General features: G+C 37.2%; 3 protein-coding genes across 3 annotated transcripts; 1 reads left to right on the forward strand and 2 right to left on the reverse strand.

The window, feature by feature from the left end:
* Positions 1-1,420: 1,420 nt before the first annotated feature.
* LOC103022653 (taste receptor type 1 member 1) lies at positions 1,421-10,713 on the forward strand. The gene is made up of 7 exons (XM_007246328.4): positions 1,421-1,639; positions 2,590-2,878; positions 4,243-4,995; positions 6,061-6,282; positions 6,397-6,517; positions 8,313-8,683; positions 9,850-10,713. The coding sequence occupies exons 1-7, from the start codon at positions 1,473-1,475 to the stop codon at positions 10,402-10,404; spliced, it is 2,478 nt and encodes an 825-aa protein (XP_007246390.2). The 5' UTR covers positions 1,421-1,472; the 3' UTR covers positions 10,405-10,713.
* A 2,948-nt stretch (positions 10,714-13,661) lies between these two features.
* her12 (hairy-related 12) lies at positions 13,662-14,916 on the reverse strand. Its single transcript, XM_007246324.4, has 2 exons — positions 14,808-14,916; positions 13,662-14,693 (listed from the first exon to the last, which is right to left on the reverse strand). The coding sequence occupies exons 1-2, from the start codon at positions 14,874-14,876 to the stop codon at positions 14,229-14,231; spliced, it is 534 nt and encodes a 177-aa protein (XP_007246386.2). The 5' UTR covers positions 14,877-14,916; the 3' UTR covers positions 13,662-14,228.
* A 6,429-nt stretch (positions 14,917-21,345) lies between these two features.
* LOC111194126 (transcription factor HES-5-like) lies at positions 21,346-22,603 on the reverse strand. The gene is made up of 2 exons (XM_049462988.1): positions 22,466-22,603; positions 21,346-22,332 (listed from the first exon to the last, which is right to left on the reverse strand). Exons 1-2 carry the CDS (start codon positions 22,526-22,528, stop codon positions 21,913-21,915), a joined length of 483 nt encoding a protein of 160 aa, XP_049318945.1. The 5' UTR covers positions 22,529-22,603; the 3' UTR covers positions 21,346-21,912.
* Positions 22,604-23,682: the final 1,079 nt, after the last annotated feature.

Below are 23,682 nucleotides of genomic sequence, written 5' to 3' on the forward strand. Positions count from 1 at the left end.
CTGCACTAGTGTGAAGTACAGGTTCAGAAAACAAAACAACACTGTGGTCTGATGTTTATCTTATACTGTGAAAATGCTCAGGTCTGCAGGCAAATTGCCCTTCAGTGGTCTGAATGTTGATACATTTGGCTGTAATTCAACTCCCCTCCTAAGTGGAGGAAACAGCAGAATTTGCTTGGACGGAGAGTTCGATCACATTTCAGGTTCCCAGAACGTTTCCACAATATCTGCTGTATGTAGAAATATCCAGTAGGATAAAACTGACAAAAAACAGGCTGATATTAAACTCATAGTCACTAGTTTGCAACCAGTGTCCTCACTGGGTAAAGGTTTTTATTTCTTAGAGTTTGTGAATTAAAAACCTTACTGTTTTTGTTGAGATTTTACATATTATTCTTTCATCCAGAAAACCTATGGTGAAGAGCAGAAGTCATTCACACACCAAACCTCCACACAAGCAACAAAATAAATGTTCCAATAGTAAACTCTAAAACTTAGTAAAATGTGTTTTGCCCTGCAAACAAAATGCTTTTTTCCTGAATCCTTGGCTCAGGGTAAACAAATTAGCTCCACCTGCATAATTTATTTGCTATTTTTGCAAACTAGTTCTGGGTTTTTTTGCAACAAGAAAAAGGTTAAACATTAACAAGACCCTAATCGTCAATTAGGTCACCATATGCAAATTTACCTTTTTAAAGGGTTTTAAAAAGCCAGTCGGTTGAGAGCAATTGAGCGAAAAATTGTAAGGGCATCTTTTTACAAATTCTAATTTACTCCATAGTCGTAACTCCTCAGTGTTTCGACTCACATTTGAACTCACAGATTATAGCTATATATTGGCTATATATTATATTTAGAGCATATAGCGCTTTTAGCAACAGACATTAAAAGTAAAGTACCTACTTATGTGATTTTTGTATTCATTTCCATGACCAGCGTTTAATCTGTAGAATTGGCTTTGTGTGTTTTTGGTTATTTGTGCTTGAACCAAACAATTGACACTTGTTTTATTTTATTTTATATAGCGTTTTAACAAAAGACATTGCCAAAAGTAGCTTTTCTTCTGTGCTTTGTTGTGCTTTTACAATCATTCTCCTCTTTTAAGTCATTATAAATTACTTCTAATTAGGAGATCATTGTATTCATTTCCAAGACCTGAGTTTTGTATAATGTAAATCCAGCAGTTGTTCTTTACATTGTGTCATGATAAATGGAAGACAACAGTGATGATACCACAGCAGAATTAGGCCAAACCTTCTTTTTCCATGTTTTATGAAATGCACACAGTCCTTTATTCTTAGAGGAAAACATGATGGTGAGAAACAAATGGCTGAATGCAAATCCACCTTTCTGTGACATTAACACTCTCGAACATGCAAATCCTGGCAGGTGATGGAGTGTAGAAAAGCGAGGATGTGTGTGTGTGTGTGAGTGTGGGCAAGGGGTCTGTGAAGAGCAGGTGTGGCTGAATCATGGGGGAGCTGATGTTTGGGACTCTGGTGCTGCTGGTGTGTGTGTGGAGCTGCTGTAATGGCGCTGGGCTGCAGTTTAAAGGAGATTTTACTATCCACGGCATGTTTCCTCTCCATAACGCTGTTCAGACCACCTCAGCTACGCCCTGTATGGCTACCTGTAGAGAGTAAGTCTACATTATATTTATATAATAAAAGTCTTCTGTTTCATTGTTTATGATTCTAATGAGGGGTATCTCTTGGGTTCTATAATATTATAAAATATATCCATTACAATTACATTTATTTTATGTATGTACAGATTTTTTTCAGTGATGTGTCAGAATTCACACTCCTTGACTGGTATTTTGACTTTTTTATTCAAACTTCAGCTTATGATACAAATATCTCTGAACATATTGGTTGACAGCTCTTGGTCAATAAGCTGGTTCATGCTTGAACCCACAAATTTCCACTTTTGTGGATATATTTTATTTTACAGCTTTTTTTAATGTTTTTTAATACAATTGATTAAATGTCTGCAGGTTTTTTATTTCCCTGAGCAGTGTTTAGTCTTAATTTGTAGCTCTGGGAAAAATTAAGAGACCACTTCAGTTTCTGAATCAGTTTCTCTGATTTTACTATTTATAGGTTTATTTTTAAGTAAAATGAACATTGTTGTTTTATTCTATAAACTTCGGACAACATTTCTCCAACATTCCAAAAAAAAATATTTTTCTGCATTTATTTGCAGAAAATGAGAAATGGCTGAAATAACAAAAAAGATGCATAGCTTTCAGACCTTAAATAATGCAAAAAAAACAAGTTCATATTCATAAAGATTTGAGAGTTCAGAAATTATTATTTGGTGGAATAACCCTGGTCTTTAATCACAGTTTTCATGCTTCTTGGCATGTTCTCCTCCACCAGTCTTACACACTGCTTTTGGATAACTTCATGCCACTCCTGGTGCACAAATCCCTCTTGATTATATTCCAGAGGTTTCAATTTGGTAAAATCAAAGAAACAAATTTTTAAGTGGTGTAGCTGTATATTTATGGAATTGTTGTAATTTATGGAATTCTTGAAATTGTTTTTGGGCGGATTGTTGCTGAAATATCTTGGGTTCTCTCTTTAGAGGAACAGATAACAAGCATGGCTTCCACTTGGTGCAGGCTCTGAGATATGCTGTGGAGGAGATCAACAGCGGCGCTGGGAATGAACAGCTCCTGCCAGGCATCACTCTGGGATATCAGATGTATGACATTTGCTCCCTCAGTGCCAGTGTTCTGGCTACTGTGGACCTGTTGGCTCAGCAGTATAACAGAGTGAAAGTGGAGCCCCAGGCGGTGGCTCTCATCGGTCCAGACAGCAGTGACTTCGCCTTCACTCCAGCTTCTGCTCTCGGCACCTACCTACTACCTGAGGTACCTCTATAGTGCTCGTACTGACCCAGTGACCCAGTGATGGAGTGACCTGTAGATTCTCCAAATCCTGTAATATTATTATACTGTGTTAGTTTAGTTTAGGTTAGTTTAATTTTTTAGAAATGTTGTGTAATATGTTACAAGGTTAGTACTGATTCATATACAGGCAGGTGATAAAAGGTAAGTGTGTTATATTAACTTATATTACAGTTTAAGGAACAGGAGATGAAGAAGATTTTTGTATTATTATTATATTGTGATAATATTGTGGTGTATGAGAAAAAAGAATCCAGCAATGGTTGCCACTATGTATAGTGTATGTCTATGTAATCTCTCTCTCTCTCTCTCTCTCTCTCTCTCTATTTATACACATTTGTGTCAGTATCAGAATACTGTGGCCTTTGGCCCTCAAAATATATAAAAGATGAATTAAGATTTTAACGACAGGGTGGATAATTTTAGGGACTTTCTAAGATTATTTAAACAGTTTAAGTTTTACCTCAACTAAGTATGGACACACTATGAGAAATATTTAATAAAATAATATTTTATTTATTAATATGTTTTCTATTTATTAATATTTTATCCCAACAGGATGGACATAACATCTTGAACACATTTAAATAGCTTCACATTTTTATGAAAATAGCTAAATATTTTATTTAAATTGTGCTATTTAATGACTTTAAAGAATTAATATTCAGCAATATTTGTAATAATGTGTTAATTCAGAGTAAATCTTGAGAAATGCATTGTTACACAGTGTTCGTATGAAACTGGAGAGCTAGGATTCATAATCAATTAATATTGATATTTTCAGTCATATTCAAAAGTTTGGTTTCAAGGGTTCTGCATATATAATGCAGAATTATATTCACATACACAGCTCTGAAAAAATATAAAAGACCACATTTTACCAAATTGAAAACCTCTGGAATATAATTAAGAGGAAGATGGCTGATCACAAGCCTTCAAATTAAGCTGAACTTTTTTGCACCAGGAGTGACATTAAAGTTATCCAAAAGCAGTGTGTAAGACTAGTGGAGGAGAACATGCCAAGATGCATGAAAACTGTGATTAAAACCAGGGTTATTCCACCAAATATTGATTTCTGAACTTTTAAAACTTTTTTTTATTTTTCATTGTTTGAGGTCTCAACGCTCTGCATCCTTTTTGTTATTTCAGCCATTTCTCATTTTCTGCAAATAAATGCTCTAAATGACAATATTTTTATTTCAGTGGTCTCTTAATTCTTTCCAGAACTGTATTGTTTATGCTTGGTACATTGAAGATAATTTACGTTCGGTGTGTATATTATATTATTTATTGCTCTGATGTAAATTTTCTTCTGTTCATTTTCACAGATCTCCTATGAAGCTTCCAATGAAGTGCTCAGTAACAAACTCAAGTACCCATCTTTCTTCCGCACCATCCCCAGCGACAAGAACCAGGTCGATGCCATGATCCAAATTCTTCTCAAGTTCAACTGGACCTGGATAGCACTTCTTGGCAGCGACAATTCTTATGGGCAGCAAGGAATGTTGAGTCTGTCCCAGCAAGCATCAGATAACGGCATATGCATCGCTTATCAGGCTGTGATCCCCACCCTGAACAGTGGCACACAGCAGAGAATGAGGGACATGGTCAGAAACATCATTAAAACCAAAGTGAACACTATAGTGGTGTTCTCCAGCAAGAGGATCGCCAAAGGCTTCTTCCCCTTTGTTATCGAGAGGAACGTGACGGGTAAAGTGTGGATTGGGACGGAGGACTGGTCCATGGCCACCCTGGTGTCTGCAATCCCAGGAATCAGCACTATTGGAACAGTTCTGGGTGTTTCTGTCAAATACATGCCTTTCGGGGGGTTTCGTGAATTTGAGACCCAAGCTATATCTAAGCTCAGAGATTTAAACTCCTCAGAGATTGACATGGTCGTCCCATGCCTGCAGAACACAGACCTGTACACAATGGCAGCTAAAGCCTATTCTCTGGAGAATTATGATATTACATCTTCTTTTAATGTGTATAAGGCGGTGTACGCAGTGGCGCATGCTCTGAGAGGGGCCCTCGGGTGTATGTCAGGAGGATGCCTGAAGAATAAAGTGCAGCCGTGGCAGGTCAGTATTTTTAATGCATAAGATTTATAGTTTGAAATGAACCAATTGATCATTTTGAGACTTTCTCAGACAGGCACTACACAGAGCTTTGAATGGAGAAAGTCTATGACTAGGCTTAATCCCTGTGTGGAAAACTGACCTCTATTTTGTTTGTATTATTTTGAATATAACGTAAGCTTTAAAATGTATGCATCACTGTCGCACAAAAACATACATTTCTCTTATTTTTTATGGTATCTATGAGCTGTCCTTTACATTATGTCAAAATGTTTTGATAAAATGAACAATTAAAATGCTCTTAAATTTATATTTTTTTATTTACTTCTACTTGAAAGTCTTAATTCTCAGTGGTATGGTGTTGCTCTCAGCCACCAAACCACTTTTTTGATCATTACACTGTCCTCTAAATTGTCCTCTAAATACAGCTCTGAAAAAAAAAAATACAATTATTTTAAAAATTAGTTTCTTTGATTTTACCAAATTGAAAACCTCTGGAATATAATCAAGCTGAACTGCTTGAATTTTTGCGCCAGGAGTGGCATAAAGTTATCCAATAGCAGTGTGTAAGACTGGTGGAGGAGAACATGCCAAGATGCATGAAAACTGTGATTAAAACAAATAAGTATTTCTGTTGATTTTTATTCGCAACAGAGATAAATATCATAAATAGAGGATTAAGATGTTTTATAAAGTTGAAATTTTACATTTTTGAAGGAAAAAGGGTTTTGTGTTACAGTGACAATATGCTAGCATGTCAAATGTCATGGGATAGAGTTGTCTACACCTTCACACAAGAGATTCTGGCAAACATCACTACCACTATCAATGCAGGAGGTGCTACACTTATTCCACATATTCCACAGGTCAGGTGGATATGACAAATGTCATGGGACACAATACTGTTGTTCTTGTCTTAATGGATTTGGCATGTCAGTGTGTTTATGATTATACATGAATTATACAATATTTTTGTCTATTTTTTTGTCATTGAGTGCTGTGAGAGACAAAAAGCTTATTAATTTTATGTAATTTCCTATTAACTCTATTTGTCTCTGAATTGTTCAGCTCTTTCAGCAGTTAAAGCGAGTGCGATTTCCTCTCAGAAACACAACCGTGTATTTTGATGAGAATGGAGACCCACCCACAGGATATGACATAGTGACGTGGACGTGGAAGTCTAAAGTATGGGCATTCAGAGTGGTGGGCTCATACAGCCCAGACCCCCCTGCTTTTCAGGTGGATCCAGCCCAGATTCAGTGGACAGGAGAGGTTTCAGACGTAACCATGGTGTGTGTATTTCTCCTTTATTGTTATATTTAAAACGTTTAACTTGTGAATGTATTGATTATGATCATCGTGGGTGAACATCTGTGCATTTTCTGTGTGTGTTTGATTTCTCAGGTGACTGTATCACAGTGTTCTCCAGAATGCCCCTATGGTCATCGGGAGCTCCAGGTTGGACAACATAAGTGCTGTTTCGAGTGCATGGCATGCCCTGCTTCCACTTTCCTCAACAAGTCTGGTAAACAAACAGTTCTCACAATAAATAGATGACTGAACCTTATTAAAAAAATACATTGAAGGTGACTCTCATTTACAATGCAGCCAAGCATTTACAGTTTAAACAGGATTTAACATATTTAATTACCAATAAGAAATATAAGAAACAAAATAGTAAAATAAATAAATGAACAAATACACATTTTAATTTGACATTTAATGTAGATGAATAAAATATGTGAAAAGGAGATAAAATAGGAAATTCTAAAAAGAGCATAAAAAACTGATATATAAAAAGTTAAGAATCTGAAAAAAATAAAAAGAAGAAAATATAATAATAGTAAAAGTAAAGTAAAATGATAAGAATGATAAGAAATGATAAAATGAATAATAATGAACTAAGAACATAAGAATCAAATTTAAAACATAAAAACAAAAAAACTGACTGAATAAATAAATAAATAAATAAATACAATTTTAAAGCAATTAAAAAAAATGAAAAGATAAACTCATTTAAAACAATCACAGGCTTTCTGATGTGCCTAGAAACTAAAAAAATAAAATGATTTAGTGAATCCCAGCGAGCTGAGCTTCAACATTTCCTATAGAGAATTCCAATTCGCTGGTGCACTGTAGCTAAAAGCAGATTTACTTATTGAAATGATAGAAATGCTGTACAGAAAATCAGACCACAAATAATCCAGGCTTTATTACATGCAGTACATGTAGCTCTGTAAATCACCACAAGGTGGCACACACTGCATTACATTGCACTACAGTTCATCACTCTCACAACTGTTGGAAGTCAAAATAAATGTCATATAATAAATAAGCATTAAAAGTTCATTGAGCGTTATTCTGAGTTTATTTTACTGTATTTTTATATCTGTATAAGTCTATTTATATTTAGCATAACATTATAGTTTGTTAGCCATCTTAATAAAGAGCATAATAAAATAAATAAGCTTAATTAAAGCTAATTTTAAGATCAAACCTGTTTGTGAGATATGTTGCCTTTATACACAGTTGTGTTAAAACATGTCATTGTCAGCTCAATGTCATTCAGCAAACTTGTGGTCATAAATAGATCAATTTTCGTAGGGTTATGCATGGAAAAAAAATCAGCCACAGTCTGTAATTCTGCCATTGCGGATCTTATAACGTGTATAAGAACTTTTTGGTAGAGAAAGTTCATAAAGTTTTCACTGAATGGAAATGTTTTATTAATATTTTATTTATTAATATAACACATATTGTGGATCATTTACTAAAAAATCCTGTATTGTTATATATATAGCTCCGTAAAAAATTAAGAGACCACTTCAGTTTCGGAATCAGTTTCTCTGATTTTGCTATTTATAGGTAAATGTTTGAGTAAAATGAACATTGTTGTTTTATTCTATAAACTACGGACAACATTTCTCCCAATTTCCTAATATATAATTTAGAGCATTTATTTGCTGAAAATGAGAAATGGCTGAATTAACAAAACAAGATGCAGAGCTTTTAGATCTCAAATAATGCAAAGAAAGCAAGTTTATATTTGTAAAGTTTTAGGAGATCAGAAATCAATATTTGGTGGAATAACCCTGGTTTTTAATCACAGTTTTCATTCATCTTGACATGTTTTCCTCCACCAGTCTTACACACTGCTTTTGGATACATTATGCCACTCCTGGTGCAAACATTCAAGCAGTTTAACTTGGGTTGATGGTGTGGGAGGTCTCTTATTTCTTTCCAGAGCTGTGTGTATTGCATTTTTGGAGAATATGGGAAAAAATCTTCAGTAACCAGTTTTACTCCATGTATCACTCCAGGCTCTACCAGCTGCCAGCCCTGTAAGCAGGATCAGTGGTCTCCAGCTGAGAGCGAGGAGTGTCTGAACAGGACTGTTCTGTATCTGCCCTGGAATTCTCCAATATCTTACGCTCTGCTGGTCCTGCTGACTCTCACTCTGCTGCTCACTGTGGGCACAGCTTTCCTCTTCCTGATCAACCTCAGCACCCCGGTGGTGAAGTCCGCTGGGGGCAGGACCTGTCTGCTCATGCTGCTGTCCATGACTGCAGCGTCCTGCAGCACACTGTGCCACTTCGGCGTGCCCACAAGAATCGCCTGCCTGCTCAAACAGTCCCTCTTTCTCCTCAGCTTCACCATCTGCCTGGCCTGCGTCACCGTTCGCTCCCTCCAGGTGAGAAAGGGCAGGTAGAGGGCAGGGTGGGTGAGAGGGGCCTGGATCTCTGAGGAGTAGAATAGGGAAGATTATTGAGAAAATTGGTCTTTTTTAAGTTATTGTTACATAAAAAATCTGTCTTTAATATTTATCAGCATTTAAACTTACATTTGTTGAAGACTTGTTGAAGCAAAATTCTGAATCAAAAGAACAGAAAAAAGCAACCAACATAAAATTTGTAAGATTGCGATTAAGGCTGTATGATAAACTGTATTTTTATCGTTAAATTTATCAAAAAGTTTTCACAGTTACCAAATCAAAAGAGCTGCAGTAATGCCTTAAATAACAGCAAACTCAAATTACATTACCCACAAACAGCAACAACAACAGAGAGAGCTCAAACTAACTAAATGTAATATATGCATCCTGACATGCCAAATGTCTTGGGACAGGAACTAGTTTTATGTCATAACATTTTTTATTCTTTCTTTATTTTGATTCAGATATCAATATGACATCAGTATTTTTTAACATGTTTCAGCATTGTGGATTACCTTGGTATGTGATTCATCTTTTTTTTACAACAGCCAAAACCAAGAAAGAAAATAAGAAAGAATAAAAGAGCAGAACAAACAATCTTCTTTTATATTTTTAAGAATGGGCATTTCTGGGAATATCTGGGAAATGTATCCTTCTAAAGCCTAATGAAAATAGGTTTTTCTTTACATTATATAGATTCAATAAATTATATTTTTTATATATTTTGTGAAAATCGTGAACGTTATTATACCCTGAAATATCGGCCACCCCTAATTATCACATCAGGGTACAGCGTTTTTGCTGTTTATAGCAAAAGAAAAATTCCCACAGTTCTCATTTCCCTTTATATATCTCTCTCCATTATCAATTATTTATACTTTAATCCTGGATATATGGAGATATTTGGAGTGCATTATTATTATCATGATATTCTGGATCATTGACTTCTGTTACAAATTGACTTCTGATAAAATTCTTTTTTTAATATCTCAGTTAGGGCTGTGCCACATCATATTGTATGCAATAATAAAATTTAATTTTCAGGTCAGTGCAGCATTCTTTAGTTTCCATATTGTTATTTTATTATATTCTATTATTATAGGTTTTTTTCCAAGTGTTTCAAGTGTGTTTGTATGTCTCTGCAGGTGGTATGCATATTCAAGTGGTCCTCTAAACTTCCCAGGTTTTATGACACCTGGGCCAAAAACCGAGGCCCTGAGTTCTTCATCCTGATTACGTCTGCAGTGGAGTTCCTTATCTCTGTCCTCCATGTGGTTTTATTCACACCGTACCCCTCCCAGAATTATGATCTGTACCAGGACAGCATCGTTCTAGAGTGCAGTAACACTCTCTCTCCCGGATCGTTTGTGGAGATTCTGTATGTGTCTCTGCTCACCATCGCTTGTTTTTGCCTTAGCTACATGGGTAAAGACCTGCCAGCCAATTACAACGAGGCCAAGTGCATTACCTTCAGCATCATGATCTACATGATCTCCTGGATCAGCTTCTTCACTGTCTACACCATTAACAGAGGGACTCTTACTATGGCACTGGAGGTGGTTGCTGTACTTTGTAGTGTGCTTGGAATACTTAGTGGATATTTTTTACCCAAAGTGTACATCATTGTTTTAAAACCTCGAATGAATACCACCGCCCACTTCCAAAACTGCATTCAAATGTATACCATGGCCAAACAGTGAAACCCCTGCTGCTGAAAGTCCCAAAGCTGATTAAATTAATTTATTAAATCATTGCAGACTTTTAAATGGCAAAAAGTATGCCATATTATATATACGGCATACTGGACATTGGAAGGTTAGGGTATACAATTGTTACTACCATTATAACAAGATACAAAGCAATCACTGTGTGTTCCATTTGTTTACTTTATGAGAAATTATGTAATACATGTAAGTTTAATACAAAAACCTCCTGAATAATAAAGAACATTTGAATATATAAGCAACACATAAATGCAACAATTTTCAGTACACAAGAATAAACATCTAAACATATGTGTTTAGTGAGACTTTCCATGTATTTATATAGGATAATAGAGAGAAATGTACATTTCGTTCAGTTGTAAAGTTCAATGGCTAATAAAAACTGAATCTCTTTGACAAACCAATAAACAGGCAAAGTTGTGAAGCAACGTTTTAACCCTTTGATGCGCAACATGGGAGTTTTAATTGTCTATATATTTGCAATGAATTAATTTAATTATTTAAAAATGTAAAGTATTTCTCAATTAACTTGTTTTTGATCATCAAACCTCCTTATTTTATTTTTTCCTTTCTTACTGTTTAAATTGAACCCCTTTGTGTGCACATCTCCCCATTTAGTATTCCGCATTCATTTTATGTCATTCAGAATTCTAGATTGTCCTCAATTAACTTGTTTCTGATCATCATACAACTTTATTTTATTTTTTACCTTTCTTGCTTTTTGAATAAAAGCTCTATGTGTGCATATGTTGTGCATCAAAGGGTTAAAGTGAGGATTAAAGTGATGATGTAAAACATAAAGGTAAGTTGTGGGTCAATATCTATATAACGTTTCTTTTGTGTCAGCTGCTTAGTCGTTTAAATCTCATACAAACACTGTGAATTAATTCATTTACAGTATAAAGATTATATAAATTTTACTTAATAATTCTCTATAATAAGCTAAGCTGCCCATCATGCTGTGGTAAATTTTTAAGAAAGATAAAATAATTTTAAAACATTAAAATGCATCTTTTACGCAGAACAAGGTCACTATTAACAATTCAAAATGTTTGCAGCTGTAGCTCAACTAGGTTTTCATTAAAAGCCAGTTTTTGCCAAAATTGTCCACCCTGTCATGTAACTTCCTGTGACAGGGTAGGCAAATGCATGGCTGAAAATAAACAAAAGTGAAGAAATAAAGTGATTAAGCTGGGAAAATATGATAAATAGTCAAATAGTCTGTGAAAACCTTAAAGGATAAATTCTGATATCCAGAAATTTTAACAGTTTGAAGCTTATTAGAAACCACGCTAGCTACAGCTCCGAGCGCCGCCATCACTGAACTGAAAATAACAGACTCTGCATAGTGTAGCAGCCAGCGCCAGGAAGCAGGCTATGTGGAGTCTATGTATATATATGCCTATGTTATTTTCAATTCAGTGATGGCGGCGCTCGGAGCTGACGCTAGTGTTATAGGATGTAAACCGTGTTTTTTTTTAATAAGCTTCTCGTGCACTTTTTAAGTTATTAATGCCTTATTTTAAATGTCTGGGCTCTCTGGATTCTAGCAAGGAGGTGTGAAGCAACTTGAAGCCTGGATAAGGGTGAAAAAAAGCGATTTATCAGGGCAAATTATGCCCCGTGTCACCCAGTCTGAAGGGTGTTTGGACAAACTGTTAAAAATACTTGATCTCTGAACGCTGTGGGAGAACAGAGGTGTGCTATTCATCAAAGGTAAGTACTTTTTATCATGTTTTACTACAATAAAAGTACATTTTACACCGGAGTTCTCATTTAAGTCATATAGTTTGGAAAGTTTTAAGGGCTAAAAGGCACAGTGTTCGGATAACAACCCTTTAAAAAAACGAGAAAAGGAATGTCCAGTATACCCGTCACTGGAGCAGAGGAGGATACAGTGTAACATAATAACAGTTTCACCCGTTTAAACAGCAGCTGGTTCTGAGATTGTCGTTTGCACGTTGTCTGCTTGGCATATGCTTGGACCCGGTGTGGAATAAAAGAAAAGGGGTAATTGTGTTAACAGACGAGAGAGAGAGAGAGAGAGAGAGAGAGAGAGAAGAGTAGTGCCTGCCACAGTCTACGTTGGCACAAGTGGCCATCTGTTCAGAACGTACTTTCGGGTAAGCGTGCCCAGTTTCACTGAAGGGGTTTCTTGGGAAAAGGTGAAAAGGTTTAACTGGGCAGCTGCTTTAAAAGGGTGCCACGGCAGATGTCCGTAAATCCCAGTGGTCAGTGATAGCTTTTAAACCAACGACACACAGGGTATCATGTGTATCTGGACCTCAGAAAAATAACCATACAGTCAGTATCACCACATCTATCTCCATTAGTTACTTACTACTTGTTTGTAGTGCAGGCACCCCCCCCCCCAACCCCCAACCAACCACAAAGACACACACACACACCCTGGGGGCAGATGAGAAGATAAAACAGGACATAGAGGAGGTCATCTCCATTGATTCTCAAGTGTGTGAGTAGCCTGACTGGGTGTGCTTCCCACACTACTCCCCTATTCAGTGTGTAATTCTCTCAGGGGGGCAGGACAATGGAAGTGTGCCTATAGAGAAGAGGCTCAATGATGCCATTTAAGAGGCATTTTCTTCACGAGCACAGATGTTGTGTTGCTAGTGAGTGTCTGTGTTGGTGTTTATAAGAAATGTGCTGCTCAGGAATCCTAATCCTGACACGATTATTTGGGAATATAACTGCCCCCCCCCCCCCCCTCCTTTCTTAAAAAAAATACAGAGTGAATTATGATGAAAGTTTTGTGAAGAAAAAAAAATACTTAGTACATACTTACTTAGTTGTAAAAGTATCAGATACGGATAAAAAAAGAAGAAACATGGGACAATTTTATTGATGAAAGTTTTATGTATCTCTAATTATTTTGACCATTTATGTGTAATATTGAGATAAATTGGGGTCTTTAATGGTGACAAGAAAATAAATTATCTTAAAACTGAGTTCTAAAAGTATCATATATAGCGAAAAAAGAAGAGAAATTGTGTTACAATTTTATTCCCAATTTTATTTAGGACCTTTAAATAAACAAAATTTGATACTTATAAGGCAGATTACCAGACAGAGATTAAGCCTAGTCTTGGACTACAAAGCATTCTGAATGGAGATTTTTTATTAAAAGTAAAATATAGTCTATATAACTAGACTACCATGGATTTGAGAATGTGCAACCGACAGGTATGAGAAAAAAAAAAGAAATGCTCAGCATGTTATTTGAAAAATAGAATTTATTAGCAATAAAAGTGAACAAGCTTGGTTTTACAAAATCAATCACAATACAAAAGTACAATATGCACAATCTGCTTACACACATACACAATGGACTGGTTCCTTTATCAAAGTTTACCGTAATCCTTAGTGAACATACAGTGCTGAATTCAATTCTCAACACGTAGAGAAATATTCTCTGGAACACTTGTAAATACAACACAAATTCATAAATCTGGCTTGTATAACACACATACTCCACTGGAGTAAAACGTTACCTATATATAAAGACACATCACACAGTACAGTATTTGCTCTAACAGAAGTCAAAAAAAAAAAGTTAGAAAAAAACGCCATGTGTTAAATATGCAAATAAGAGCCACCATTACACATATATATCTTTACATTGGCAAAAACTTGCCCACACATAAATTTCAAGCTTTAGCCAATCAATATGATGACAAAACATGATATGCTTATAATTCTGGAACTTAATATCTCCTACTAGAGTGAGGAACATGAACATCACTATTCCTCAGGTTTCAAAAGTTAATCATTCACCCAAACTTCTACCAAGGCCTCCAGACAGGCCTGCCAGGCTGCTGCTGGATGGTCAGTGCTTGACTATGCTTGGAGCTGGGGCTTAGGCTGGAGCTGGGGCTTGGGCTCAGTCTTGGGCTGGGGCTGGATGGAGCTTGGCTGCTGCAGCTGAGCTCTGTGCTGGTTCTTCTCTGGGCTTGGTGGAGCTGCTGGAACTCCTGGGCTGATCGTCCTCTGGTAGAATGGACGTTAAGGAAGTGCAGAGACTCCCTCCAGCAGTGTGAGTAGCCTTCGTTATAATCCTTCTGGGCCTGTACGGCTGGCAGTCGCTGCTGCTGCTTCAGGAAGCTGACAGTCATCTCCAGGATGTCTGCTTTCTCCAGCTTGGTGCTGGGGTCTTGGCTGTGGAGCTCCTTCTCCAGCAGCTTCTTGAGCTGGTCGATGCAGCTGTTGATGCGGTCTCTGCGCATCTTCTCGATGATTGGCTTTCTCAGCTGGAAATAAATTAGAGAAGAGATTTGGTTAAAACACTGTTCATAAAATTGAGAAAGAATAAAAAATAATGAGAACAGTAGAACAGTTTTTTTACAGCTTAAACTGTAACATACCTTAAGTCTGTCCTTTTCACTGAATCTCAGGTGGTCAAAGGTGGAGAGAGGAGCTGCGTGTGGAGCCATCTCTTTCTGTGTTTCTTCTTGGCTGCAGAATAAGTTGTGGGACCCTCTGAGGGACAGCCTGCTGTATTTATACTCCAGCATTTCCATTACAAAGTCATGTGGCTTGTGCTGGATTACTTTTCCCACACTCTGAGACCAGAGGGCTGGCTCATCACAACAATAGAGGCCATTCATTTTATGGTTAACTGGCTGCATGTCTTCTGTCGGGAGAAAGTTTCCCAAGGTATCAGAGGCATGCCACTTTTATTGTCTGAGAACTTTCTCGTAAGCTCTGGCTCAACTTTTAGGGCCAACAGTCGTTTGGCTGATCTACTTTACATGATATTTTTTCAAGCCCCTTGGATTTCTGACTGCTCTATCCTATATACTTAAAACCTTCATTAACAGGGTTAATAAAGCTGTGCTTTAGAGTGGCTGAAGCATGCACTGAAGTCAGCTTGATAAAAAGTAATTTAAACTTTGTTAAGTTGGATTTTTCACAATGTGTTTGACCTACATATAATTAATGGCTCATTTTTATAATCCTACAGCTCTGAATCTGAATCTATTGAGCCAAACAAATTCTATGGAAGTATATCCAGCATCTGTCAGCCTAAAACTAAAGTTTGTTGGCGACTGTTCTCTTCTACTTCCATGATATTTTGCTATTGCATCAAGTGGGCAACAAGTACTGGCTTTTGTTTCCGTAGACCATATGGCCATGCCAAAGCCAAGAGCTTTACCCAAGGTCTTCTAATCATTCTCTGCCTTCAAGTCCACCTCAAAAGTTCATACATACATATTCTGTTGCCAAAAGTATATAGTATAGTACAATATAGTATATTTACAATTAATGTAAAAAACGAACAAAGAAACCAAACAATCAGCAAATATATTTTTATTCAGTAAGGTGTATTAGTAACATATCTGATTTTTTATATGAATCAATGTAAATTGTTTAATAAAACAGACTAATTGCGATAGCACTCATTTATACAGTTATCAGCATTCATTCATATTATACATCCCCAACTCAGAAAGTCTGGCCTTTTATAGAATTTAATTTGTCAATGGTAAACAGAAGTTTAAGATGGTGTTATGCACCTACAGCTCTAGAAAAAAATAAGAGACCACTTAAAAATTAAAAATTGAAAACTTCTGGAATATAATCAAGAGGAAGATAGATGATCACAAGCCATCAAACCAAGCTGAACTGCTTGAATTTTTGCCTTAGGAGTGGCATAAAGTTATCCAAAAGCAGTGTGTAAAACTGGTGGAGGAGAACGTGCCAAGATGCATGAAAATTTTGATTAAACTTGTTTTCTTTGCATGAAAGCTCTTTGTTATTTGAGACATTTCTAATTTTCTGGAAATAATTGCTCTAAATTACAATATTTTTACTTGGAATTTGGGAGAAATGTCCGTAATTTATAAAATAAAAAACAACATGGTCATTTTACTCAAACATATAACTATAAATAGCAAAATCAGAGAAACTGATTGAGAAACTCCGGTGGTCTCTTAATTTTTTGGTCATATATATATATACATAAGAAAAACATTGGGGGGGAAATAGACTGTAGCTAGCTTTTTCCCCACTTTTCTCAAGCATGCCTGCAGTTTAAACACACACTAAACCTGTCCCACACTTCTACAGGAGTCCTGCAGAAGCACACAGAGGTGAGATAATGGCACGTGGTTAAACCGCGTGCACATCAAAGCGTTTCCTAGCACGACTGTAAACACACGGGCTGCTGGTTTGTGGGGTTTATTTCAGGCAGGACTGGCTTTGATAGGCGCTTCAGTAGCAGAGAGGTGGCAGAAATCTCACACTCAGACCTGACAAAGCTGTCACGTCCACGCGCCCGGCTCCGGAACTGAGGGACCGCGAGGAAGCGTGTCACATTAAATACTGACCGCGTGCGGGGGAGCGTGGGAGAGCACGTGGACCCACACTGCTGTCTGCAGCTCACACTTCATGAAACAGCTTATATAACCTACAGCCTAAATAACTGGAGAACCAGGCTGTAATTGTAAACTGTAGCAACAGTGGACGCGTGTGTGTATATAGTTCTTCCCAGGGCCGCCGCTCTGCATACGCAGACAACGCAGCCAGCGTTAGGCCTCAACCATTTTGCAGTTGCAGGGAGCCAAATTGACTGAGAATGAAATGTGTTGAAATTATGACATTATTAAATTTAAAACCCAATGTGAATTATTTATGATACGCTCATCTTTTTTGTCTTTAAACGTTGCATGGGGCACCTACTCTACTACTTAAAAGCGGCACGTTATTATTTTTGTGCATAATATAATGCCCCCACCCCTATTGCCTGAAATGGCACGGCTCGGTTTGCTCTGTTGGTTGTTGCCAGATGTGACATTTTCCAGTCAAATAAATAATCAAAAAAATGCATGGAGGCGCTAAATCTTGCGCATGTTTAACCATTTTTAAAGTGTATGTGGCCATTCTATACAAAAACTTGTCCAGTGCAATGTTTGTGTAAGTTAAAAACTTAAAATAAAATAAACAAATAGGATGAAAAATCGTAACTTATCTGGCAACCTTAGTCCTGACTAAAGTAGCAACGCTACTTGAGTTTGGCAGGAGACAAGTTCACCGCGCGAAGTTGCTACTAAATGGTAATTCAACTATGAAGCGACGGTTGAGCCTCCCTGACCAGTTATGCTTAGGGCCTCCAAAACCTTAGCAGCGGCCCTGGTTCTTCCCCTCAACCCACAGCTGAACTCACTGTATTTATCTAACTTATATTATAGCTGAGAAGAAACCTGCAGCCTGTAAACCAGGTGAGATGTTCAGCACTGACACGACAGTTCTCACATAAACACACTAACCTAGCTACTGTTTAAATGTTTGGGTTGTTTGCCCGGCTAGATTTGTGTTGTCCTTAACTACATATTATTATTTCATGGTATTTAAAAATATTAATTGAATTTTAATACATTAAAAACAAAACATTTGATTCTGTGTATGACACAGAAATAGGTTCAAATTCAATTCAGTTCAGTTCAATGAAACTTTATTTTCATTATACTGATCCTGGTCTGGTTTAACAGTACAACGAAACGCTGTTAGGCTACATCTCCAGTAAAGAAGGAAATTTGTGCAAAGATAGACATTAGACAGACATAATGCAATACAAAACACATAGTAAATGGACAAGGAGTACAGCAATAGACAGCAGACAATAAGCATGTACAAGGTGCAGTTAACTGTAGAGAATTTGTAGTGCAGTGATATAATTGGCCGATATGCATATACACATCTTGTACACATCTTGTAACTAAAAATGATGACTAAAATGATGAAAAATGAGTTTGTGCATGATATTTTATTAGTAAATGTCACTTTCCTGTTTGTAGTAGATGTAAATGCTTCCTCCATAGACAGTATTTGAGGCAAGAAGGCAACAGTCATGTCTGAATCCAAGTGTAGTACTGTGGTCTAAAATATTTGTATTGGGTAAATAAATGCTAATGAATAATGTTAAAACAGCTGAACATCCAGCCGTGGGTTGAAAAGTTCTGTAGATAATTTGGGTGCTGTTTAGCTTTTAGCTAAAGTTATCAATACACTAGAGAATGAATTGTAAGCAAGGCATAAACGTCGTTTCTTTAACTCTGCTAAAAATCCAGTTGGTCATTCAGAAAAAAACATACTCTATGTTAAACAAGAGCTAGTTAATGAGCTAGTCTACCAGCAAAGGCTATGCTGGTCTTGAGCTGGTCTTTTTAGCAGGTTTGTTTTGGACTTAGGTTAATGCTAAACAATACCACACTCTTTTACTAACCAAGTTTATTTGATCACTCACCATTTTACAAAGACACTTTGTTGAAAATATTGTGTGTAACTTTTGTACACAGAGTCTACTCAGAGCTCCTCTAAACTGCAGAAAGGTAATACAAACTGCTGTGAGATAAAACGCATACAAACCAACCCCAGTGTTTTGGAATGGGTCTGTCAGTATCTAAGAAAGTATCTGAATTAATGTGGTGGTGACCTTTAACACCAGCACTCGTGTGTGGGAATGGGTGGGGTAGGCAGTGCTGCCCTGTGTTTTGCTCCTCGGATTGTGCATGTGTCTCCCACACTCCTCACAAGCCACCCCAGACTCACAGACTCCATTCTTAAGAAGAGCACAGCCATGACTGATCCCTCCTATTGTCTCGACAAAGAGACAGCTTGGTTGGCTGGTCGAGTGTGAGAAAGCACCGGGCCTGCTGTCCACTGCCACTCCGTCCTGTAAATCAAAGCGGTTAATACCTTTAGACAATGAATTGAGAAAGTAAAAGGATTGTAGAGGTTTCACATTAGTTCTTTAAATTGTGTGCTATGATCCTCTCTCTATATACATCTCTGGTGAAAAAATAAGAGACCACTTAAAAATTAAGAGTTTTTTATTTTACCTAATTAAAAACCTCTGAAATATAATTAAGAGGAAGATGGATAATTACAAACCATCAAATCAAGCTGAACTACTTGATTTTTTGTACCTGGAGTGGCATAAAGTTATCCAAAAGAGAAGGAGAACATGCCAAGATGCATGAAAACTGTGATTAAAAACCAGGCTTATTCCACCAAATATTGATTTATGGGATCCTAAAACTTTATGAATATGAACTTGTTTTCTTTGCATTGTTTGAGGTCTGAAAGCTCTGCAGCTTTTTTGTTATTTTAGCCATTTCACATTTTCTGCAAATAAATGCTCTGAATGACAATATTTGTATTTGGAATTTGGAAGAAATGTCAGCCATAGTTTATAGAACAAAACAACAATGTTCACTTTACATATACCTATAAATAGCAAAATCAGAGAAACCGATTCAGAAACTTAGCATTGCCAAAGAGTGAGTTTTCTCCCATTACTTTTTATGGACGTCTGTAGCTCAAGGCCACTTATAAAGCACAGACAACAGGTGAGGGCATGTGAACTGGCTTTAGCTTACCAAGACCACATGGTCACACCAAGGCCAAGAGCTTTGCTCCAGTTCCCACCACCCTGTGTGGTCATACACTAAATATAAAAACCCTAAAAGAAAACCAGTGTCCTGCATAACGTACAAAAATGATAGTTTTATTGTGTTGATTTAACATTAGATAGTCTTGATTGCCTATGGTTCTGCTGTTTTTTTGTTTTATTTTGCATAAAAACTTAATTCACTTCATTTTTTAATTAATTTTCACTTCACTTCATACTTTCCTGCGCATGTGAAAGTATGCTATTTGTTGACCAACCTGTTGACTGGTATGGGAACTACGCTTGCAGTAGTCAGGCCTGTGCTGAGATTCCCATGCATTCTGTGTGAGAGGGCTGTCTTCCCTTTCCCACAGTCCATTCATTCACTGCCCTCAATAAAGGCACAAAAGAAGTGTGTCTTGTTACACATCACATTAGCCACGGTGTTTGATCTCTCTTTGTTCAAGGGGGAGACCTTACACATAGCAGGACCATCTGGACCTTAAGAGCTGCTTTGCTCCCAAGATTTTCCCAAGACTTCTTGTGTTGTAAAGTTGGCGGTTTCGGCATATGCTGTGAAGAAGTTGTAGAACTGGCACGGGGGGTAATTCCTCTTTCAGGAAGTCTGTATTGTATGGTTATGTTATTATAAACAGTACAATAGTGTGTAATATATTATCTTAAAGTTTGTGAAAACTTTTTTGAAAAAGTTTTTTAGAAAAAAAAAGTATTGTGAAGAACTTGTCAGATAAACACATCTTAAAGTTGTAATGTACAGCAAAGCTAATTATCAATAGTATAGTCCTACCAATTTATAGATTCTAAGAATTTGATGGTGTTGCTCACAGGTGGAATTTGGCCTCTGTCTTTAAACTATCCATGCGGGTAACTTAACACACACAGATACACACTAGTAAAAAAAAAAAAAAAAAAAGACATGCCCAGAGAGGTGGGCAGCCATCACCTGCATTAAGGGCCCTGCTCAGAGGTCCAACAGTAGCAGCTTGTTGAACCCTGGGAATTAAACCCACAATCCTGTTATTAATAAACCAGTGCTCTAAACCCTGAGCCACCACTGCCCTATATCAATAATGAATAATTATTTCTAAATGCAGTCTGAACTGCTAATGTACTGTAATAGGCTAGTGAGTGGTAGTGCAAATATAGACATTAGGTTTCACAAACCTCACCCACATCATAATCTCTAAACCATGGGTCAAGTCTTTAGTACCAACCACTAATCAGTCCCACTTATCTAATCTAATTACAGCCTCCAGAAGCACTTGAGCAGTTCAATGAGGTGTGATAGATTATAGATGTATAGATGTGTAACCTGTAGGATGCTAGCTCACCAGGAGCTACAGAATCCAGGCCACTGTCCAGGAGCTATTTAATTAGAGAGATCTAATAAGCAACTGGATATAAACTTTGGTTTATGCCCCATTTAATGTTGGCTGAGTTATTGTAACCAGTACTATGTGAGGTAAGAAAAATATGACAGACACAAGTGATATATTTCAAGAAAAATGCTTTTTTTTTAATGAGGTAGATGCTCAGCATCTTCGTAGACATCACTTTGATCAAAGTAATAACAGTACCAATGTGGTTTCACAGTTCAATGCACACTTTGCACAAACATTTCACCTCTTAAAAGAGATGATAATACACATACATTCTTATCATTGTGATAAAAAAAGGATCTAGGAAACATCCGTTCCAAGAAGGAACGTGATACAATACATGAGACAATCAATCCATAGGATCAATAACATTGGTTTCATAGAAACAAAAACAATGAATCTCAATGTGAGACTCTCCAATAAGAATAACTCTTAAAATAGAGCAGATTTAAAAACAAAGCAAAATGAAACATCGTACTAAAACAGTAGATATTTGCTATAAAGCTCTGCTAAGAGCTACTGTGATCTTCTGTGATCATCTTGATCAGAAATTCTTCCCAATCAGGAATACACCAGACAATGGTTTATAAACCAATACTCTTCTTTAACTGCAATAACAGTTAGAACGTTGAACTGTCCATGCCATCACCTTCAGGCATTTAATGTGGCTTGGTGGCTCTACCAGGGTCTCCAGAGAGCAGTAGATGCTGGAGGTTTCTCTTTGCTGCTGGTGCTGCAGGCTGGAGAGCTGAGCTGCAGGACACTTGTTCTGTTCTCCATGGAAGGCTGCATGGTGAAGAAGTGGCTCAGCAGTCTTCTCTGGGACGGAGTCTGAGCTCCACACTGAGACAGGAAGCTGACGGCCTCCTGCACGCACTTGCTGTAGCCTTCATTGGCTGCAGTGGAGCAGACAGAGTCATTGTGGGGCTGCTGCTGCTGCTGTTTCAGAAATTGAAGTGTCATCTCCAGGATGTCAGCTTTCTCCTGTCTGGAATCAGGCTGCTGCTTCAGGAATTCTCTGCCCAGGAGAGACTTGAGCTTCTCGATGCTGCTGTTGATGCGTTCTCTACGCATCTTCTCCACTATTGGCTTCCTCAGCTGGAGAGAGAAAAAAGAAATGCATGTTTAATTCCACTGATCAACTTCTGCTTTTGATTTCCACACTAAATCAATCTAGAAATGAAAGATAGGAATATAGGAGATGTGCTGCTGTAGTAGATTTTAGATTTACCTTGTTTGAAAGTGGAAGATGATCTTTGGAGTAGATGAGAGCTGCACTGACTGTAGGAGCCATGGCTGTGTGTCTTCTGTTGGAGTTCTCTGGGAGGAGAAGATGTGAGCTGTGCTGATCTCTCTCTCTCTCCCTCCTCTATTTATACTCCCCAATCTCCATATGAATGTGTGAGGCCTGGCTTTGCTGGAGGTTCTCACAGTCTGCAGCCAATGGGGGAGCTTGGATGACACTAAGGAACGGAGGGCTGCCACATGCTCAGTGAAGTGTGTGTTACTCAGGAAACAATCAGCCCAGCTCTGGGCAGCAGGTGGAGGGTGTGTGTGTGGGAGAGAGAAGTGTGTGAGAAAGTGGAGACCTCCAGATCTGTTACTGACAATACGGGGGTTAATTGGTGAAACAGCACGTGCCGCTCATCTAGAGTACATTTAGAAATTATTATATACTTGAAAGGATATTTAATTAAATTAGAATTACTTTGTTTCACATTTTTCGGAATTCAGGAAATTTATTTTGTAGCAGATTAGATTTAGTTATAGTTTATTGCAATGTGCAAATTTTAACCACTTCTGTGTGAGATAACATTAAGAAATGAACCATTAGCCCATGGTTAGAGTTGTGACTGCTCTTTTTACGGCTTTCCCACACTCCCTCCTTTCAGGCACAGGGGTAAACAAATATGTTGACAGGTCTAACAAAGGCCAAACATTATAGATAATGCTAAAGGCTAAGGAGTAAGAACATAGTTTTGAAATGTATAGTTTGTATTGTGGCACAATCTGATCCATGTACAGCACAGCTGAAATTCTATATGTTAGAAAATGTGATATGAATGAGTGCAGATAAATGCAATAATCTGATTTCTCAGCACATGTATACATACAGTATATTCAGAATTATTTCAGTCAAGCATGCAGATGCAACTCAATTGGACAGAGAAAGAAACCGTAAAAATACAATAGACTAAAAGAAACCATAAAAAACATATAAACATATGTTGTTGTTTTTTTTGCTGATTGTGAAATTATTGGTGGATTGCAAAGAAGAAATTAAAAGTTTTCCTTTATCTGATTATTTGAGTGCACGTTAACACATTGTAAACACAGTCATTTATTTAAATATATTAGACAGCAAGTGAATAGTCAGGTTTTTAAGTTGGTGTGTTGGAAACTGTTAAAATTGTCAAGCATAAGAATTTGAGTTTTAACAAAAAACTA

The sequence above is a fragment of the Astyanax mexicanus genome, chromosome 13 (assembly GCF_023375975.1).
Source record: "Astyanax mexicanus isolate ESR-SI-001 chromosome 13, AstMex3_surface, whole genome shotgun sequence".
In the NCBI taxonomy this organism is placed as follows: domain Eukaryota; kingdom Metazoa; phylum Chordata; class Actinopteri; order Characiformes; family Acestrorhamphidae; genus Astyanax; species Astyanax mexicanus.